Source organism: Pristiophorus japonicus, chromosome 8 (genome assembly GCF_044704955.1).
Source record: "Pristiophorus japonicus isolate sPriJap1 chromosome 8, sPriJap1.hap1, whole genome shotgun sequence".
NCBI lineage: Eukaryota > Metazoa > Chordata > Chondrichthyes > Pristiophoridae > Pristiophorus > Pristiophorus japonicus.
In genome coordinates, this window is record NC_091984.1 from 9,604,105 (window position 1) to 9,625,180 (window position 21,076).

General features: G+C 49.2%; 2 protein-coding genes across 8 annotated transcripts in view; one reads left to right on the forward strand and one right to left on the reverse strand.

Moving 5' to 3' along the window:
• The window catches only part of LOC139268404 (di-N-acetylchitobiase-like), a 51,491-nt gene extending 31,491 nt beyond the window's left edge, over positions 1–20,000 (reverse strand). Inside the window, exons 1-4 of one of the 3 annotated variants that reach the window (XM_070886495.1) lie at positions 19,787–20,000; positions 10,498–10,646; positions 3,175–3,383; positions 368–539 (exon numbers count right to left, since the gene is read on the reverse strand). In XM_070886495.1, coding sequence (XP_070742596.1) covers positions 368–539; positions 3,175–3,383; positions 10,498–10,555 — 439 coding nt within the window. In that variant the 5' untranslated portion in view covers positions 10,556–10,646; positions 19,787–20,000. Of the gene's footprint in view, positions 1–367; positions 540–3,174; positions 3,384–10,497; positions 10,647–19,655; positions 19,692–19,786 lie in introns of those variants that run through there. The other 2 variants (XM_070886496.1, XM_070886497.1) reach the window with 2 other exon arrangements.
• A 39-nt stretch (positions 20,001–20,039) lies between these two features.
• Positions 20,040–21,076, forward strand: part of LOC139268405 (di-N-acetylchitobiase-like) — a 78,120-nt gene continuing 77,083 nt past the window's right edge. For all 5 annotated transcript variants that reach the window (XR_011594024.1, XM_070886502.1, XM_070886500.1 and 2 more), the window contains exon 1: positions 20,040–20,275. The gene's annotated coding sequence lies outside the window, so the exon portion shown is untranslated. The remainder of the gene's footprint in view (positions 20,276–21,076) is intronic.

Below are 21,076 nucleotides of genomic sequence, written 5' to 3' on the forward strand. Positions count from 1 at the left end.
CAGGTTAGATGCAGGAAGAATGTTCCCAATGTTGGGGAAGTCCAGAACCAGGGCTCACAGTCTAAGGATAACGGGTAAGCCATTTAGGACCGAGATGAGGAGAAACTTCTTCACCCAGAGAGTGGTGAACCTGTGGAATTCTCTGCCACAGAAAGTTGTTGAGGCCAATTCACTAAATATATTCAAAAGGGAGTTAGATGAAGTCCTTACTACTAGGGGGATCAAGGGGTATGGCGAGAAAGCAGGAAGGGGATTCTGAAGTTGCATGTTCAGCCATGAACTCATTGAATGGCGGTGCAGGCTAGAAGGGCCGAATGGCCTACTCCTGCACCTATTTTCTATGTTTCTATGTTTCTATTGTACATACCTGATACAACCTGGTGATAAGGAGCATTTGACATTGCAAAACACTCATTCATCGTTTGATCATGCATATTATAGGATCTCACAAACAAAAAGTCACAATGTTTTCCAATTGTAGCAAAGTCATAGCATTGGCCCTCTATGCAGTTTGGAGCCCAAGGCACAGTAAATGTGATCTAAGGGCCAAAGAATAACACAAAGAAGTTAATTAGTTGCACTTTAGATTAACAAAATATTAATCATGTTGAATACCTCATCGTTCCCCCAACTCCTTCCTCCAATTTTTCTGTCAATTTTCTCTCTTCCTCTCCTAAATGCGGCAAGTTGTGAGCAAATTACAATCGCAAAACTACCGGCCACACTCCAATACCTGATCAAAGTGATGTCAGAAATTGTGAATTGGAAGAAATAACTTGAGACCAAGATGTCCCTTCAGACTGGTCTCAGAATGAAGGATTCAATCCCTGCTACAATAGCCAAGCGACTTGAACAGCGTGAACATCAATAATTGATAACAGGCAGCTCCAAACATCTGAAGGCCAAGAATGGCATGTCTGACTCCAACCTTGGGAGGATGTGAAGAGGAGGGTTACACCCAAGAGTTGAGACAAAGAACCCGACATATCATAGGTTAAATGGTCCTGTCCGTATCCTACACCAGGTCCATCCCTAAAAAGAATATTAAAGAAAGACCCAGTGTAGTGTAGGAGAGGCGTGAGTTCGGGGCCCAGGAGAGACAAGGTGCCCAGGGGCAGCACGGGCCAGCCCACATTGCGATATGTGTGCGCACTAGGTCCGTGCAGCAGAGCTGGTCTCCAGTCATCTTGGGTAATCCTTGCCACTGGACCAAGACCTCTGTCAAGCCCATGTGGTGGCTGGGGTGCAATGGCCACCCCACATTAAAAAAATCCACGCACAGGCATCTTCCACCCTTCAACATGTAGTTCGGGACCTGGAATATTAGGTCCTTCATTGAAACACCTGTGAACTCATCCCTTTTTGGCGTGGAAGCAAGTCATCCTCGCTTCGAGGGACGGCCTATGAAGATTTATCCTGTCCTTCAGTATTGTTCCAATAATTTTCCCACCACTGAGGTTAGGCTGACTGGCCTGCAATTACTTGGCCTGTCCCTTTCTCCCTTCTTAAACATAGGTACCACATTAGCAGTCCTCCCGTCCTCTGTCACCACACCTGAAGCCGGGAGAAGGATTGGAAAACGATCGTCAAAGCCTCTGCAATTTGTTCTTTGGAGACCATCCGATCAGCTGCCTCTGCCACTTCCCTTCCTTCCCCTGACCCACCGGGCCAAATTTCCTCTGAGGTTCCCTCCTGCCCTAGCCCTGAATTCACATCTCTCCCCAGTTTCTCTCTGATAGCCCCTCTTGACCCTTCCATGCTCATATTGTACATGAGCCCCACTTCCTGCTCCTTTGACCCTATTCCCACTAAACTGCTGATCACCCAACTTCCCTTTCCTCTCCAAATTCCTTAAACGTGTTGTCGCCTCCAAAACCTTGTTTGAATCCCTTCAATCTGGTTACTCCCCCGCCACAGGACCGAAATGGCTCACATCAAAGTCATAAATGACATCCTTTGTGACTGTGACAAAGGCAAACTATCCCTCCTCATCCTTCTCGACCTGTCTGCAGCCTGTGACACGGTTGACCATTCCACCCTCCTCCAATGCCTCTCTGTCACCGTCCAGCTGGGTGGGACATTCGCCTGGTTCCATTTTATCTATCTAATCATAGTCAGAAAATCACCTGCAATGGTTTCTCTTCCCACTCCCACATCATTTCCTCTGGTGTCCCCCAAGGATCTATCCTTGACCTTCCTATTTCTCATTTATAAGCTGCCCCTCGGCGACATCTTCCGAAAACACGCCATCAGCTTCCACATGTACGCTGATTACACCCAGCTCTACCTGACCACCACCTCTCTCGACCCTTCCATGGTCTGTAAATTGTCAGACTGCTTGTGCGACATCCAGTACTGGATGAGAAGAAATGTTCTGCAGTTAAATATTGGTAAGAACTAAGCCATTGTCTTTGGTCCCTGCTGCAAACTACGTTCCCTAGCCACCGACTCCATCCCTCTCCCTAGCATGTGTCCGAGGCTGAACCAGAATGTTCACAACCTAGGTGTCATATTTGATCCTGAACTGAGCTTCCGGCCACATATCCACAGCATAACTTCAATCGCCTATTTCCACCTCCGTAACATCGCTTATCTCCGCCCCTGCCTCAGCTCATCTGCTGCTGTAACCCTCATCCATGCCTTTGTTACCTCTAGACTTGATTACTCCAAGGCACTCCTGGATGGCCTCCCACATTCTACCCTACGTAAACTAGAGGTCATCAAAAACGCGGCAGCCCGTATCCTAAGTCGCACCAAGTCCCACTCACCCATCACCCCTGTGCTCGCTGACCTAAATTGTCCCCCGGTTAAGCAATGCCTTGATTTCAAAATTCTCATCCTTGTTTACTATTCCCTCCATGTCCTCATCCCTCCCTATCTCTGCAATCTTCTTCAGGCACACCCCCCCGAGATGTCTGTGCTCCTCAAATTCAGCCCTCTTGAGCAACCCTGATTATAATCCAAGCTAACCTCTCCCCCTCTCTCCTCTCTTTCCTCCTTCAGAACGCTCCTTAAAACCTAACTCTTTGACCAAGCTTTTGGTCATCTGCTGTAATTTCTTCTTACGTGGCTTGGTGTCAAATTTTTTTTTTTTTTTATAACACTCCTGTGAAGTACCTTGGGATATTTTACTACGTTAAAGACGCTATATAAATACAAGTTGTTGTTGTTTACCTGAGATCCAGGTATTTCACGGTGGAAGATTTGTGCGGTATCGCGAATCAGCTCAATTAGTCCGGTATGATACATTGATTGATCTGATAAACTTTGCTGGTAATTCAAAGAGATTCCATCCATAAATTGCCTTTTTGCCACCTGTATTTGTTCATTCATCCAAGCTGCTCGCTTTGAAGGGCTGCGTAAAAGCGGTTGTGTTATATGTCCTAATGAAGAAAGAAGAAACAACTGACATCTTTACAGCATCATTTGTAGAACATCGAGCCCAAGGCATTTTACAGGACAGAAGTGCAACAGTAGTAAGTAGGAGAGGAAGATTTAGCTGGAACTTGCATTTACATAGTGCCTTTCACATCCTCAGGATGTCCTTAAGTGACTCAGAGCCAAATAATTATGTTTGAAGTGAAATCACTGTTGTATAAGCAGATGTGGTCGCTAATTTGTACCCAATTAATGACCCATAAATAGGAAATGAACACAAAAGGTAATTCTAAAGTCTTTTATAGGCATATAAATAGTAAACTGATAGTAAGAGGAGGGGTGGGGGCATTTAGGGATCCAAAAGGAGACCTACGCATGGAGGCAGAAGGTATGGCTGAGTTACTAAATGAATACAGTGCATCTGTCCAAGGAACAAGATGCTGCCATAGACATAATGAAAGAGGGGGTAAAAGAGATAATGAATGGGATATAAATTGATTAAGATGAGGTACTAGAAAGGCTAGCTGTACTTAAAGTAAATAAGTCACCAGGATGGGATGGGATGGATGCTAGAACACTGAGGGAAGTGAAGGAAGAAATCGCAGAGGTATTAGTCATAATCTTCCAACCCTCCTTAGAAATTGGGTTGGAGCTCCAGGACTGGAGAATTGCAAATGATACACCCTTGTTCAAAAAAGGGTGTAATGATAAAGCCAGCAACTATAGGGCAGTCAGTTTAACCTTGATACTGGGGAAGATTTGAGAAACAATAATCAGAGACAAAATTAACAGTCACTTGGACAAGTGTTGATTAATTAAGTAAAGCCTGCGTGGATTTGTTGAAAACAAATTATGTTTACCCAACTTGATCGAGTTTTTTTGATGAGGGCAATGCTGATCAGGCCAACATCCCCAGCATCGAAGCACTGACCACACTCGACCAGCTCCAATGGGCGGGCCACATTGTTCGCATGCCTGACACAAGATTCCCAAAGCAAGCACTTTACCCCGAACTCCTACACAGCAAGTGAGCCCAAGATGGGCAGAGGAAACATTTCAAGGACATATTCAAAGCCTCCTTGATAAAATGCAACATCCCCAACGACATTTGGGAGTCCCTGGCCAAAGGCCACCCTTGGTGGAGGAGGTGCATCCAGGAGGACGCTGTGTGCCTCGAGTCTCATCACCGAGAGCATGCAGAAAACAGGCACAGGCAGCGGAAGGAGCGTGCGACAAACCAGCCTCCCCACCCACCCTTTCCTTCAACCTGTGACAGAAACTGTGGTTCCCATATTGGACTGTTCAGTCACCTAAGAACTCACTTTTAGAGTGGAATCAAGTCTTCCTTGCTTTCGAGGGACTGCCTATGATGATGCTGTTGATGTGGTGTACACAGATTTCTAAAAAGCGTGTGACAAAGTGCCACATAATAGGCTTGCCAGCAAAGTTGAAACCCATGGAATAAAAGGGAAGTGGCAGCATGGATATGAAATTGGCTAAGAGTCAGGAAACAGAGAGTAGTGGTGAACATTTGTTTAGCGAACTGGACGTTAAGGTATACAGAGGTGTTCCCTAGGCGTCGGTTCTAGGACCACTGCTTTTTTTAATATATATTAATGACTTGAATGTGGGTATACGGGGCACAATTCCAAAATTTGAAGGTGTTACAAAACTTGGAAGAATAGTGAATAGTGTGGAAACTAAAGATAGACTTCAAGATGACATAGGCAGGCTGGTGGAATGGACGGACACGTGTCAGATGAAATTTAAAGCAGAAAAGTATGAAGTGATTCATTTTTGTCACAAGAATGAGGAGAGGAAATATAAACTAAATGGTACAATCCTAAAGGGGGTGCATGAACAGAGAGATCTAGGGTTATATATGCATAATTTGTTGAAGGTTGAAAAGGCAGTTAGAAAAGCTTACAGGACACTGAGCTTGCTGAATAGAGGCATAGAGTACAAAAGCGTGGAGATTATGATCTACCTGTATAAATCACTGGTTCGGCCCCAACTTAAGTATTGTGTCCAATTCTGGGTAACATACTTTAGGAAGGATGTGAAGGCCTTAGAGAGGGTGCAGAAAAGATTTATGAGAATAATTCCAGGAATGAGGGACTCCAGTTACGTGGATAGACTGGAGAAACTGGAGCTGTTCTCCTTTGAGCAGAGAAGATTGAGAGGAGATTTATTAAAGATGTTCAAAATCATGAGAGGTCTAGACTGAGTAGATACAGAGAAACTGTTCCCATTGGCAGAAGGGTCGAGAACCAGAGAACACAGATTTTAGGTGATTGGCAAAATAATCAAAAGCGACATAGCTGAGGTGATCTTGCAGAGAGCCGGCATGGGGTCGACGGGCTGAATGGCCTTTCATGTTGTAATCATTCTATGATTCTATGATACTATCAAATGGCCAGATAATGTTGGTTGAGGAATAAATGTTGCCAAGGACACCACGAGAACTGACCATTATCCTTCGAATTGTGACAATGGGGTATTTTACATTCACCTGAATAGGCAAGTGGAGCCTTTGTTTAATGTATCATCTGAAACACAGCAGCTCTGGAAATGCAGCCCTCTCTCAGTACTGCCCAAATGTGTCAAGTCCTGAAGAACAGCAAAACCTCCTGAGCCAAAGGAGAGAGAGAGAGTGCTACCACGGAGCCAGGCAGACACTTGAGGGAAGTAACCAAAAGCACAGTCAATGAGCTAGGTTTTAAGGGGGCTTGCGAAGATAGAGAAATACCAAGGCACAGAGTTTCAGATAGCGTTGAAGTCAATAACAGCTGAAGTCTCTGCCATTGATGGTGCACGAGGAGAAATCTCAGTCGGCCAGAGACAGTAGAGTGTAACGTGTGTGCTGGGCCAAGGCTCGGGACACAATTGGGGAGGGCTTTCATTTAACTGCATCCTAATTTCAGAATACGTGGCATACTGCTGCAGTGCCAGGGAATAAATGTACCAACTATCTATTTATAAGACTTTAACATCCACGTATGTCCTTTCAGCTTTCTATTCAAAGTTCTGTGTCAACGATTTACCAATTTACCAATTTACCAATTCTAATGTGTTCAAATCTAGTAATGCCTGTCCTGTCATCTTATTAACAGGACTTTGCACATAATCCTAGAATTAGAGAAGTTCATGCCAGAGAAGGAGGCCATTTGGCCCATCATGTCTGTGCCTGCCGAAAAAGACCAGCTCTTGGCCCATAGCCTTGTAGGTTTTGGCACTTCAAGTGAATATCTAAGTACTTTGTAAATGTGATGAAGGTTTCTGCCTCTACCATCCTTTCAGGCAGTGAGTTCCAGACCCCCACCACTCTCTGGCTGAAGACGTTTCTCTTCAATTCCCCTCTAATTGTTCTACCAATTAATTTAAATCTATGCTTCCTGGTTATTGATCTCTTTGCTAAGGGAAATAGGTCCTTCCCACGCACTCTATCTCGAGCCCTCAAGCGATGACAGCGACAGCTTCAGAGGATACATACCGGGCGGCCTGCCGCTAGCGGGGCACGAGTTAAAAGGGAGGTGGTGGGTGGGTCAATTAAAATTATCCAATTGTCTTGTGCAGCCCTTTGCCACTTTGGACGTGGGTCCACACCGTGATTGGTCATTCAGGCACTCTGTTTGAGTGCCGGGCTATTGGCGTGGGGCTCCTGCAACCCGGTGGTCAAGGTAGGACTATTTTTTTACTGCAGACTTTGCAGCTTTGGTCCTTCTCTTTAATTTAGGGATGAGCCCCACCTACACGGCAGAGCTATGCGGCCCAGTGCATGTGCCCCAATACTGCCCCAAAAAACAAGTGGAGTGCTGGATTTAATGCTCCACTTCCTTTCGGGGGCGGTAACCCCAATTTAGAGAGCGGGTTGGGACTTCTGTGCCCGCTGCAAAATATCCCGCCGAGCGAGTGTTCCGGCGCCAAACGGGGCGGTAATCAATTTTTAGCCCTTGATCTACCAATGTCTCGTTGTGGTTTTTTCAGTGATAAAATTAGTTACCTATCAGGAGAACTCGAACGTCATTTGCATGAGCGCGACACAAAATCTCAGGGTCATACGTTCTCACGGGTATAATAGTCGTGACCTTAGACCAGTCATAATGCTTCCAATCCTTTCCACCAATATCAAAGACAACAACCTAGTACAAAAATAAAGCTGTCAACCGCTGTTTAAAAATATAGATTTTCCCAATCAATATAACGGTCTCCAGGCTATGTGACCAGGGAGGGCTGGTGAACACATCTATCCTGCAGGTTATATTGGTGGTGCTCTTGTTGCTGTCACACTGCCCACTTAGTAACATTACTCTGGAGTAAATGCTAACCTCATCAGCTACATCAGTTACATAGTCATTTGCCACCAATGTTTTGTTTTCAAAGATCAGATAAGTTATATGCAGTTTAATCATGGCCAGGGTCACACTTTACATTGACTGATTAAGTCAAATCCCATTTTTATTACATGGGATTCCAGAATTTTTAACAGGTGTTTTGGGGTCAAGATTCTGTGCAAACCGCAAACCTTAACCATGGCATTAGGCAGTAAGAGGGAGATCATGTCATTTAAGACACTTCACGTTAAAAAAAAGCACATTTTATTGATGTTGCACATGCGAAAATATCTTTACACTGCTCAATAGATTGTCCTATTTTATACAGGCTGCAACTATACCAACATTAACATTTTAACATACGAATTATAATATGATACTCTGCATTTCCACCATATTCTAGCTTGACCCTTGCACTGTTCCACGAGCTTCACCAGTTCCCGATCCCAACCCACACCCCTCAGCCTTTTCCGGATACTTGGCCAGCGATCCCTCTCCCCCGTGACATAGGCTGGAGCTTGACCGGTGCCATCTCTTTCTCTGCCCCAATCCAGCCCGTGCACCCAAGCCCAGCACGTGTATGTTGTATCCAGCCCGTGACTGCCATCCAACTCAGCACAGTTCAGCCTGAGACCCTCAACCCAGCCCAGCCCAAACCCACGAACCCAGCCCAGTCCAAACCCACCAACCCAGCCCAACCCGAACCCACGAACCCAGCCCAGCCCAAACCCACCAACCCAGCCCAGCCCAAACCCACCAACCCAGCCCAGCCCAAACCCACGAACCCAGCCCAAACCCACCAACCCAGCCCAGTCCAAACCCACGAACCCAGCCCAGCCCAAACCCACCAACCCAGCCCAGCCCGCGCTCACCAACCCAGCCCAGCCCAAACCCACCAACCCAGCCCAGCCCAAACCCACCAACCCAGCCCAACCCGAACCCACGAACCCAGCCCAGCCCAAACCCACCAACCCAGCCCAGCCCAAACCCACCAACCCAGCCCAGTCCAAACCCACCAACCCAGCCCAACCCGAACCCACGAACCCAGCCCAGCCCGAGCTCACCAACCCAGCCCAGCCCAAACCCACCAACCCAGCCCAGCCCGAGCTCACCAACCCAGCACAGCCCAAACCCACCAACCCAGCCCAGCCCGAGCTCACCAACCCAGCCCAGCCCAAACCCACCAACCCAGCCCAGCCCGAGCTCACCAACCCAGCCCAGCCCAAACCCACCAACCCAGCCCAGCCCGAGCTCACCAACCCAGCCCAGCCCAAACCCACCAACCCAGCCCAGCCCGAGCTCACCAACCCAGCCCAGCCCAAACCCACCAACCCAGCCCAGCCCAAACCCACCAACCCAGCCCAGCCCGAGCTCACCAACCCAGCCCAGTCCAAACCCACCAACCCAGCCCAGCCCAAACCCACCAACCCAGCCCAGCCCAAACCCACCAAACCAGCCCAGCCCGAGCTCACCAACCCAGCCCAGTCCAAACCCACCAACCCAGCCCAGCCCAAACCCACCAACCCAGCCCAGCCCGAACCCACCAACCCAGCACAGCCCGAGCCCCACCAAACCCACCAACCCAGCCCAGCCCAAACCCACCAACCCAGCCCAGCCCAAACCCACCAACCCAGCACAGCCCGAGCCCCATCAAACCCACCAACCCAGCCCAGCCCAAACCCACCAACACAGCCCAGCCCGAGCTCACCAACCCAGCCCAGCCCAAACCCACCAACCCAGCCCAGCCCAAACCCACCAACCCAGCCCAGCCCAAACCCACCAACCCAGCCCAGCCCAAACCCACCAACCCAGCCCAGCCCGTGACCATCAACCCAGCCCAGCCCAAACCCACCAACCCAGCCCAGCCCAAACCCACCAACCCAGCCCAGTCCAAACCCACCAACCCAGCCCAGCCCAAACCCACCAACCCAGCCCAGCCCAAACCCACCAACCCAGCACAGCCCGAGCCCCACCAAACCCAGCCCAGTCCAAACCCACCAACCCAGCCCAGCCCGAGACCACCAACCCAGCCCAGTCCAAACCCACCAACCCAGCCCAGCCCGAGCTCACCAATCCAGCCCAGCCCAAACCCACCAACCCAGCCCAGCCCAAACACACCAACCCAGCCCAGCCCAAACCCACCAACCCAGCCCAGCCCGAGCTCACCCAGCCCAGCCCGAACCTGTCAGCCTCAGCCCAAACCAGCCATGCCCCCAACCTAACCCAGCCAAGTCCGAGTGTCTCCACCCAGCCACACCCTGCCCGAGTCCCCCAAACCAAACTAACCCACTAATGCCCCCAACTCAACCCAGTGCAGCCTGTGTCCCCCAACACAACTCATCCCAAGCCCCCCGAAACAAACTAACCCAATGCCCCCCAACCTAACCCCTCCCAGCCCGACCCACCGAACTCAACCTAATGAAGCCTGAACCCCCAACCCAACTCAACCCAGCCCAAGCCCCCCAAACAAACCCAACCAGTGCCCTCCATCATAACGCAGCACAGCCCGAGTCCCCAGTACAACCCAGCCTGAGCCCCCCATCTCGGTCCCCGAGGGGGAAAGTGCTAGAGGGTGAAGAATGATCCCCGACCCCGGAAAGAACAACCTAAAGAGGAGGATCTCTCAGATCTTCCACAACAGTGCGGGTGAGAGGAACAAAATGAAGAAAGGAAGGAGCTCACATCCCAATGTCCATTCCAAGGGCTGTTGCTCAATACACTTCAACAGACAACTTAAAGTAAAATAACTTTTACACGAGGGAATTTAATGGCCCTCGACACCCACCTCGACTTGGTGCTGAATGTGTGCGGCCACGGGTTGGCACAGAGAGGGATTCGAGCATTGACACTCGATACTGGTGTTGGATTCACCGGCGACCCACAGCGCGGCCAGGGCCAGAACCTGCGCCAATGCCAAACTCGAGCGCATCCTCTCTGCCAGAGATGAAAATTCATCAGACACTGTGCGACAATGTATTTATACTGACCGGCATGTGGCTGATGACACCTCCTGGATCTCTCTATCTCTTGGTATGTGTGGTAATCGTGAAATGTTGACGCAAGCTTCATACTGTCAAATGCAACTTTGTTGGGACGTTCTCTTCTCTCCCTCCCTACCTCTCTTGGTTAAGATTCAACCCTGAACCCGTCTCCCCCACTTCCTCCTTAACATCGAAACATAGAAACAAAGAAATCTACAGTGCAGAAGGAGGCCATTTCGGCCCATCGTCTCTGCACCGGCCAACAAAGAGCCACATGGCTCTCGGTCAGCAGCCCTGAAGGTTACATATAAACCTATGAAAAATGAACAACAGCGGAAAGGTAACCACTGCCCAACCAGTCCGCCCCACACAACTGCGACACCCCTTGCACCTAAACATTCTGTACACCACCCCAACCGGAGCTATGTGATCTCCTGGGGGAGGCAAAACCCAGATAATAACCCAGGCCAATTGGGGAAAAAAAATCTGGGAAGATTCCTCTCTGACCTATCCAGGCGATCAAAACTAGTCCAGGAAATCACATTGGACATATTCGATTCTCTGCAGTACTTACCATCGTATCTGCGCCAGCCAACAAGAGTTTCTCCAGTCTAATCCCATTTACCTGCTCTAGGTCTGTAACCCTGCAGGTTACGGCACTTCAAGTGCCCATCCAAGCACCTTTTAAATGTGGTGAGGGTTTCTGCATCCATCACCCTTCCAGGCAGTGAGTTTCAGATCCCCACAACACTCTGCTTGAAGAAGTCTCCCCTCAGATCCCCTCTGAACCTTCCACCAACCACCTTAAAACTATGCCCCCTCGTAATTTTCCCCTCCACAAAGGGAAATAGGCCCATGCTATCCACTCCAACATTAATCCCTGAACCTGTCTCCACCCACTTCCTCCTTAACATTGAGAAACCTTCATTCCTGAACCGATGTCCCTCACTTTCTCCCTAATATGGGCAAAATTCATTCCTGAAACTCTCTCCATTCCCTCCTCTTTCCTCCTTAACTTTAACACTATTCAACCGTGCACCTCTATCCCCCATCCCCTCACCCTCCCTGCCTTGACCAATATTCATCGCTGAACCCCTATCCTGCACTTATTGTGTGTCTTTATCAACATTTATCTCTGAATCTCTCTCCTATAGGATTGCAAAATTCGTGGAAACCCCTCAGTGTTTGGACTCATTGAAAAGGAAATTCGATTTGGGACTATCAATCAGAAAGTTTGGGATCCTAAAATGCTTATGGAAAAAATCTACGAGTTTTAACCAAGTTTGGGATTTTTAAAAGGTGAATGTTGGGTCTGCAAGAAAAGGGGTGGGGTCAATCTTTAAAAGGCCAGTTTGGACATTGGAGCTAATCAAATTGTCTGGGAACTGTTTACCCCCGTAACCTGCCCCGAGAAGACATTTACATTTTATAACCGACCACGGTAGAAACATTATCCACCCCACCCAGAGGACCCAAATGTCACATACTTATTCCAACACCTTTCAACAGGCATCGAAATATCTGGCTCAGGCCAGACTTCCGGAAGCAAGAAAAAACGGTGCTATCACAATGGACAAGATCTCATCAACTCAGGAAAGTCTATCAATGCCAGAATAAAACTAAATCAAGTTTCAGTTAGCTGGGCTGCAAAACTTAAAAAAGAACAAAGGTTGATTTGGGGCACAGATAAGGAAGTCTCTCAAAGTATAATTAAGGCCTGTTTTTACAGCCAGGGGGACACTTTGCTTCTACACCAACTTCGTATGCTTCAGACCTGACAGACTTCAAGATCAGCACACCAGCGTTGTTAACCTGGTTCTTCAGAACATCAACCAAGACAGCATTGCAAACGACCAGGACACCAAACATGCTGCGGCAGCAAGAGGCTCACGGAACAACCACCAAGATATTACCAGCAACCAAATTGGTAATATTGAGCCACCGCGACCAACGATTTCCAAACCGAAGTCAACTCGACGAAAACCTGAAGATTCGCAAACTACTCTACAAGCTATCCCTGAGCTACCAACGGGTAAAACATTACCTAAAAGAACTTTAAAACCTACTGCTGAAGGAAGAAAGTGGGTACTTACCCCATAAATCCAATACGTGCCCTACCGCATCAGCGGACACCACCCAACTGAGGAACACACAGCAAGAAGTCCTCTCCTACGTTCAGGGTATGGCTAGCAGAATCAACAAAATCTAACGCACCCCGAAACCGCGACCCATTACCGACTGTCAAGGAAGGATTGGTAAGCATAGTCCCTGAAGCTCCAGAGCCTAACCTAGTTAGATAGGGGAATTGGGAGGTGGGAGGTCTTGTACTGCGGTGTATTCCCTTGTGTTTGAATAAGGGATTCCCCATTAGAGTGATAAGTTTTCCCTCCTTTAAAGTGATAAGTTTTCTCAGTTTTAATAAAAGGTGTATTCATTCTTCTTGAATAAAAACCATACATTTCTTTGTACAAAGCAGTTGTCTGCTGTACTTTATCACACTTTATCAAAAACCAGGGAGTGGGAGCAACTCACAACCGCTCTGGGTCAGGGAAGGTAAACTGATGCCCCACACCATCCCCTACACTCCCACCTTCCTCTCTGTTGGGACCAACATTTATCTTCGAATCTTTACCACACTTCCTTCATGTTTTGTTCAACTGTCACCCTCAAACCTCTCTTCCCACTATTTCCATGTCTTTTTTTTCATTCGTTCCTGGGATGTGGGCGTGTTGACAAGGCCAGTATTTATTGCCCATCCCTAATTGCCCTTGAGAAGGTGGTGGTGAGCCACCTTCCTGAACCACTGCTTTCCACATGGTAATGGTAGTCCCATAGTGCTGTTCGAGAGGGAATTCCAGGATTTTGATGGAGGGAAGTTCATTGATGAAGCAGCTGAAGATGAGTGGGCCTCGGACACTGCACTGAGGAACACCTGCAGTGGTGTCCTGGGGCTGAGATGATTGGCCTCTGCCAACCACATCCATCTTCCTTTGTGCTAGGTATGGCTCCAGCCAGTGGAGAGCCGTTCCCCTGACTCCCATGCTGCTTCCATTGTTTAGCATACATGGAGTCCTGTTTTGCAGCTTCTCCTGGTTGGCAGCTCATTTTTCAGTATCCTGATGCTGCTCCTGGTCTGCTCTTTTAAACTTCTCATTGAATCATGGTTGCATAGAAACATAGAAACATAGAAAATAGGTGCAGGAGTAGGCCATTCGGCCCTTTGAGCCTGCACCGCCATTCAATAAGATCATGGCTGATCATTCTCTCAGTACCCCTTTCCTGCTTTCTCTCCGTACCGCTTGATCCCTTTAGCCGTAAGGGCCACATTTAACTCCCTCTTGAATACATCCAATGAACTGGCATCAACGCCTGGCTTGATGATAATGGTAGAGTGAGGGATATGCCGGGCCATGAGGTTATAAATTGTGGTGGAATAAAATTCTCCTGCTACTGATGGCCCACAGCTCCTCACGGATGCCCGGCTTTGAGCTGCTAGATCCATTCTGAATCTCTCCCATTTAGCACACTGGTAGTGCTGCACAACACGATGGAGGATGCCCTCAGTGTGAAGATAGACCTTCGGCTCTACAAAGACTGTGCGGTGGTCACAGCTACCAATACTATCATGGACAGATGCATCTGCAACAGGTAGATTGGTGAGAATGAGGCCAGATCAGTTTTTCCCTCATGTTGCGTACATTCTGTGCCCTTGCTACCCTCAGTGCTTCTTTCAAGTGGTGTTCAACACGAAGGAATACTGATTCAGCAGCTGAGGGAGGGAGATAGGTGATAACCAGCATGAGGTTTACTTGCTCATGCTTGACCTGAAGCCATGAAACTTCATGGCGTCAATGTTGAGCACTCCCAGAGCCACTCCCTCCCAACTGTAGACCACGAGGATGACACATTTGGTGGCTCTCTCCTGCCGGTGGGACAGGACAGGACAGGACAGTGATGGTGATGGAGGAGTCGGGGACATTGGCAAAAAGGCATGATTCTGTTGGTATGACTATATCAGGCTTTTGCCTGACTAGTGTGTCGGACTACCTCTCCCAATTTTAGTGCAAGTCCCCAGATGTTAGTGTGGAGGACTTTGCAGGGTCGACTGGGCTGGGTGTAACATTGTCTTGTCCGATGCCGGTGCCGAGGTTGGTGCCAAGTGGTCCATCCGGTTTTAATCTTATTATTGTTTGTTGTAGCTGTTTATTACAACTGAGTAACTTGCTCGACCATTTTAGAGGGCAGTAAGAGTCAACCACATTGCTGTGGGTCTGGAGTCACATATCGTGCAGACCAGGTAAGGGCAGCAGATTTCCTTCCCCAAAGGGCCAGATGGATTTTAAAGAAAACCCGGTACTTTAATGGTCATCATAACTGATACTAGCCTTTTATTGCTAATTTATTTAATTAACTGAAATTAAATTCCACAGATGCCGTGGTGGGATTTGAACTCACGTCTTCAGATTAGTTTGCCCACATAATGATGGTGACTGCACTCCAAGACGTTGAGCATAAAATTGCAAACCCCTTCTCACCCCGGGGCGGGCGGCAGAAACGCCACCCCCGGAATTGCACCCATTATTGTGGGGACTATAATGGCTTTGTGCTGCACCTCCCGATCAGCCTCGGGTCGGGGTGTACTCGGTGATGATGCCATTGCTGTGCGCACTGACCCCTTATCGTCCCGGGCTGACCGCTTTGAGCCCCGTGGGGGAAATTGGTCTGCGGGGCGCGAGGCTGGCGTGGGGCAATGCCAACACCAGCTTTGTGGGGCGCGATGCTGCCGTACAGGAGCCGCCGGGTCGTTACTTGAAAGGGAAGGCCTTTGTGCCACGGCCGCCATGTTTTACAGTCGGCCCAACAATGGCGGCCGGTCTGCCATCATGAAGCCCGCCACCCCCTCTTAGGGGCCGGGCCGCTGTCCCAGCCTAAAACTTCTCCGGTGGTGCCCACCAAAGGGGCTGCAGTGTTAACAACGGCCCTCCCCTGTAAATGAAGGGGAGGGGTGTTGTGTCGTGTCAGCACTACGCGGAAAGGCCATGTAGCATTGATGTCATCAGCGTGGTGCAGAGCTGCAAGCCCTGTTACTGCCCCGGGAGGGCCTTGGAAACGATGCAGAATGCCTCAGACAACACTCCACCTCGTCTCTGAGGTGATTCATTGTGGTGTGCTGCAGGCTGCACAACTTGGCTATAATGAAAGTGCAGGCATTGCCAGTGGGGATTGCAACCCCATCTCAGGAGATGGACAAAGAGGAAGAGGAGCCTGCCAAGGTCCCGAATGGCCAACCTGATGAGGAGGAGGAACAGCAGCCACAGAGGAGGCACTGTGGCAATGCTGCCGCTGCAAGAGCGTCTCATAATGCATCGTTTCTCTTCAATGGAGGAAGCTGACAGATGCAGCTAATATTGACCGTGCTGTGCACTATGATAATGGCTCAGTGAAATTCCACATTGATAGACAAGAGGGGAATGCAAATGTTCAAATTAATATTTTAATAACTTCGTCAAAAGTTTTGCCTCAAACAGCACACCAAACAAACCCTCACCAGCAACTAATAAAAAAATGTAACAAATGCTCCTTGAAACAGCATAACACACAATCAACTTGAGCAATATGTGTTCAAACGCCCCTGCCATTTGTAATCCACACCAGCTTCAATGTGCCATATTAGGACCAGACCTATACACCAATAGCAGGCATCAAACAACAGCAACAATATATTTACAATGATATTTACAGGATGAAGACATCTGTCCAGGGTGGCCAAAATCTTTATTTCTCACACTTTCCTTAACCCCTCCTCCCATGCCTACTGCTCCTCCTTAATGGGGCTGCAGTGCCTGCAGCAAGACTGCTTTAAGGCTGCTGTGTCTCTAAGGCAGACACTACAGACGGCCTAGCAGGATGCCCTGGACCAGCTCTGAGACCGGAAGGGCCTGCCCGGACTGCACTGCCTCAGTATCGGTGGCAGCAGTCTTGGATGGCTGGGGTATAGACCGCGGCAGGTGCAAAGGTGGAGTGGCAGTGGTGGGAGCCGGAATGCTGTCATCCTGAGCAAGGACAGCACCTTCCATTTCCAGCAGAGCCTCAGCATCCGGAGCTAGATTGCTGGCCTGCTTCGGCACCATCACTTCCCCAGAGAGGATGGCCGCAGTTGGTGTTTGCATGGCATCAATCTGAGACTGACCCACAGAACCCGGAGTCTGAAACGCTGCAGTCTGAGAGTTGATGCCAGTAACCAGTGACCGCATCAGATCACGAAGGCCTTGTGTGGCTTCGGCCTGTGATGCGATAGCTACTGCCATGCCACGCGGCATCACCTCTGGGATTCCACTGTCGCTCGTTGAGCCCATCTCCCTCTGGAGCCGGTCAAGGATGGGCTCGATAGGCTGCTGGGAGGCTCGGCCAATGCTTGAGGCGGCCTCCTCCAACCTCAGAGCAAGTGCATCCATGCTCTGCGGGATGCTTTCCAATGCACCCCTGGCGCTGTGTGTTGCTGCAGACCACTCAGGCCAGGAGTCTCAGGCTCTTCAAAGCCCAATAATGGCGTGTCTTCCACCGAGGTGGTGCCTCCACTTGGTGCAGCTGATGGAGGGTCACACTCTGTCGCAAAATTTTTGCCCCCTTCCTCCTCGTCTCCCCCACTGTTCGATGTGGAGGGCTCATGGTGAGGCTGCTGTGCTTCTGGCTCATCATCTGTAAGCACAAAGCAACAGAATTGTGGTTAGCAGCAGGTGAGGGGCAGGAAGGGAAGAAAGAGCTGGCATTGGACATTTATATGTAAAGGGGGTAGGGCATTTGGTCTCAAGGGTAAAGGGCCTCACATAAAACACAAAGGGCATTAACATACTGCCAGGGGGCTCGGCTTCACCAACCACTACTGCACCAACTGGTGTGCCCACGAGGGCGGACACTTGCTCCTACACCTCTGTGAGGTCCTCGATGTCAGGCTCCCCTCCTCCGGTGCACCTCTGCTCGTGCCGGTTGTGTGTCAGTTTCGACTGCAATAACAAACACAAGAAGGTGTGAGTGAGTGTGCAGCTCATCGTGTGCCACATGTGCCTACCTTCGTTGAATAGTGGCTACTGTGTGGAAGTGTGCAGATCTCCATTTGAATGTGTGTGGCTGCACAGAGTGGCTGGGTGAACGGTGGGATTAGGTGATTACCACCTAAGATGAAGGATAAGGTTGAAGTGTTGTGAACGCATATCAAGAGTGAAACGGTAGTGCGAGAAGGAGTCAGGCTGAGTAGGGAATACGAAGGTCAGCGACGATTGGATGGCCAGGCCATGGCTGATGAACTGAGCCTGAACTTTAATGGTGTCTTCACCAATGAAGACCATCGCCTCGGTACACATCGTGCAGGAGCAGGTACTGCAAAGTCTTGACATTGTGTGAGACAGTGAGCTTCACATTAAGGCATTGCAACGTGAATAGAAAGGGTACTCACCCTGACTACCCTCGTGAGGTTGTTGAACTTCTTGTGACATTGTGTCACAGTTCTGGCGACTGTGTTCCTGGCGGAGACGTGCTGGGCCACCTCCCTCCATCGCCTCCTGAAGACTCTGGGAGCAGGCCTCTTTCCACTGGAAGGTTGCAGCAGAATCCACCGCCTCTCCACTCCCTCCACGAATGCCTCGACGACCGTGGGCGAGATGCGGTGGTCACGCTGGCGACCAGCTTCCTCCTCCATTTTCCCACTCTGAGCAAACGGAGAAGTTGGAACTGCGCATGCGCATACTTATCTTACCACGTCTTTAAGAATTGACTGTCCACAGGATGCATAGCGGCTTTCGCAGCATTTGCATTTGCTCTGGAAATTTATTGTTGAGATTTTCAGTTCCACCACCGTTAGAGAATTGTGCAATGACTGATTTAACGCTCCCTTTCCCGCTTGGGGCGCTGAAACCTATTTTTGCAGCAGGCGGAGCAAACTTTCAGGGGAGCTATAGTTACTGCCCCAACAGGATTAACCCTTCAAAATGGGGGTACCGAATTACTAACCCAATTCCCCGATATCAGTGTTAAATTTACTTTACATCACATTTCTCAGGCTGCAATGATGCTGGAGCTCCCAGTCTCTGCCGTGTGTGATACAGAGTGGGCACCCCAAAGTTATACTGAGGTCAGTGGCGAATGAATACTGTGCATGTCTGGATGGATGCTGGTGCAGAGCTACACTTTCTACCAGCTATTATTTAATGACAATGAGGGAGAGAATGGGAGCACCTGACTTCATCTAACAATAAAAACATTTCAGAGCAAGTTTGTATAGTTCTCGGGGATTTTAAAATACTGCTTTGCACCAGGCGGATATGATAGTGCAGCCGGTACGATCTCAAGCTGGTGCGGAACAGCCTCCAGGACTGGGGAAGAGGGGAACACAGTGTCTCACGTTACTTGTCTTTAGTACCATTGCCAGTTAGATTGCTGGCCTGACATCGGAGTTATACGACTATTTCTGTGAGACTCCTACCACAAGGAGTAGTTGAGGCCAATAACAGATTAATTTAAAGGGAAGCAAAATAAGGGCATGAAGGAGAAAGAATAGATGAATATAATGATAGGGTTAGATGAAGAGGGGTGCGTTGAGGCTCATGTGGAACATAGATAGTGACATGGACCCAATGGGCTTCGGCCTGTTTCTGTGCTGTACATTCTAAGCATGTAATACCTTGTTGATTTGTACTTGAAAATGTTTCACATTGATGCAAAAAGGCATTAGATACTGAATGAAAAATGTACTGGTATATTCTGTATCTAGCATGATGAATGAAATGTTTGTGAAAAGCTTCAGTGACGGCAGCAGATAAGAGTATGAATTACTTAGACCTTGAGCCACATGCATAAGTTCTTCTCTCCCATCCCCTTCACTCCCTTACTGACATTGTCAACCATCCAACCAATAAAGAACAGTGCTCTACTGACCCTGACAGAACAGAAATGTAATATACTTAACAATTATGGTACAGATGCAGAACACAGAGATTCAAGCTCCATGGGTGTAAGATACCCTCGTCGTGATTAAAGTCTTTGGTTTCTTTTTACTGAATAAAATGGTTAAAACATTATGGGCAGGAAATTCCAAACCTTAGCGGCAGCGGATATCACTAACGGTGCGCTCGAGCATTATCGCCGTTGGAAAGCCCCGGCGCTGGCGCTAACTATATCGGTGCACCGGTCCCGAGCGAGTAAGGGAAGGTGCTGAAAGGGCACTTCTGCTCCCGTCGGGCAATAACCGGAGTAGGATGTCGGGGAAAACTTCGGGAGGGAACATCGGATCCGATCCATGTCAATGGTCGGTGAAAGGGCTTGTGGAGCTGAACAGGGCAGTACTGAGCATGTGTGGCCGCGCCTTGGCTGGAAGGAGTGAGAGCAGTAAAGCGGCAGACTGATTTCCAACTGATAAATACACAGGTCAGCCTCTGACAACGAAGGTGTGTCCAGCGGTACAGGAACCAGGCGGGTCGCACACCGGGATGCACAGCACGAGTCCCGGAAACCTATGGAGGCGGACCTGTTAAAACCGTGGGGATGGAGCCTGCTGTCTGCGGGTGGAAAAGTCACCTTGCCTCGGTGGTTAGTTTTTTGTTGTGTCATCGGCGCTATTGGGGCGGTCTGGTCGGATGCGTTTTGCTCCAGAGTCCCGTGTCCGAATTCATCCGGGGATGGCTCATTGGAAAGCAAGGGAAGGTGAAATGGTGAATGAAAAAAATACTGGAAGAATAGGAAACCATTAACCAGAGACCAAGTCCAAAAGGGGAAATGATTAACTAAAGAATGTGGAAATAATTAACCAAAATTTGCAAAGTGCTTGCAGAGACTAAGTCTAAACGTGGCAAATACATGTCCGAAATTAATTTATTAATAACCAGTGACCACATTTACAACAAACATATTAATGATGCACCTTTGTGCAATGGCTCGTTACTGTGCCTTTGCCTGCTCTAGTGCTCCTACAAAGTGTTGGCCCAATAGCTGCAGCACGGCTGGTGGACAGCTGCTGAGTGTCCGTGCGGGGGACTTCAGATGACCTTGCAGGACACCCTCGACCGACTCTGGGCCAGGAAGGTCCGGCTGCAGACTGCACCATCTCAGCAGGGGCGGCAGCAGTCTGGGGTAGCTGGATGATAGACAGTGACAGGGGCAATGGCGGTGTGGCCGTGGTGTAAGCAGAAATGCTACCATCCTGAGAGAGGACAGCAACTTCCTGTTCCACTGACCCACTGCCATTCCCCCGCGGCAGCACCTCAGCATCCCTAGCAATCTGTTGGAGCACAGATTGATGGCCTGCTGAGACGCCGAGAAAGCCCCGGTTGACGGTGGTAGACCCAGCCATGATGGCAGCAGTCAGAGCTTGCGTGACATCAAGTTAAGACT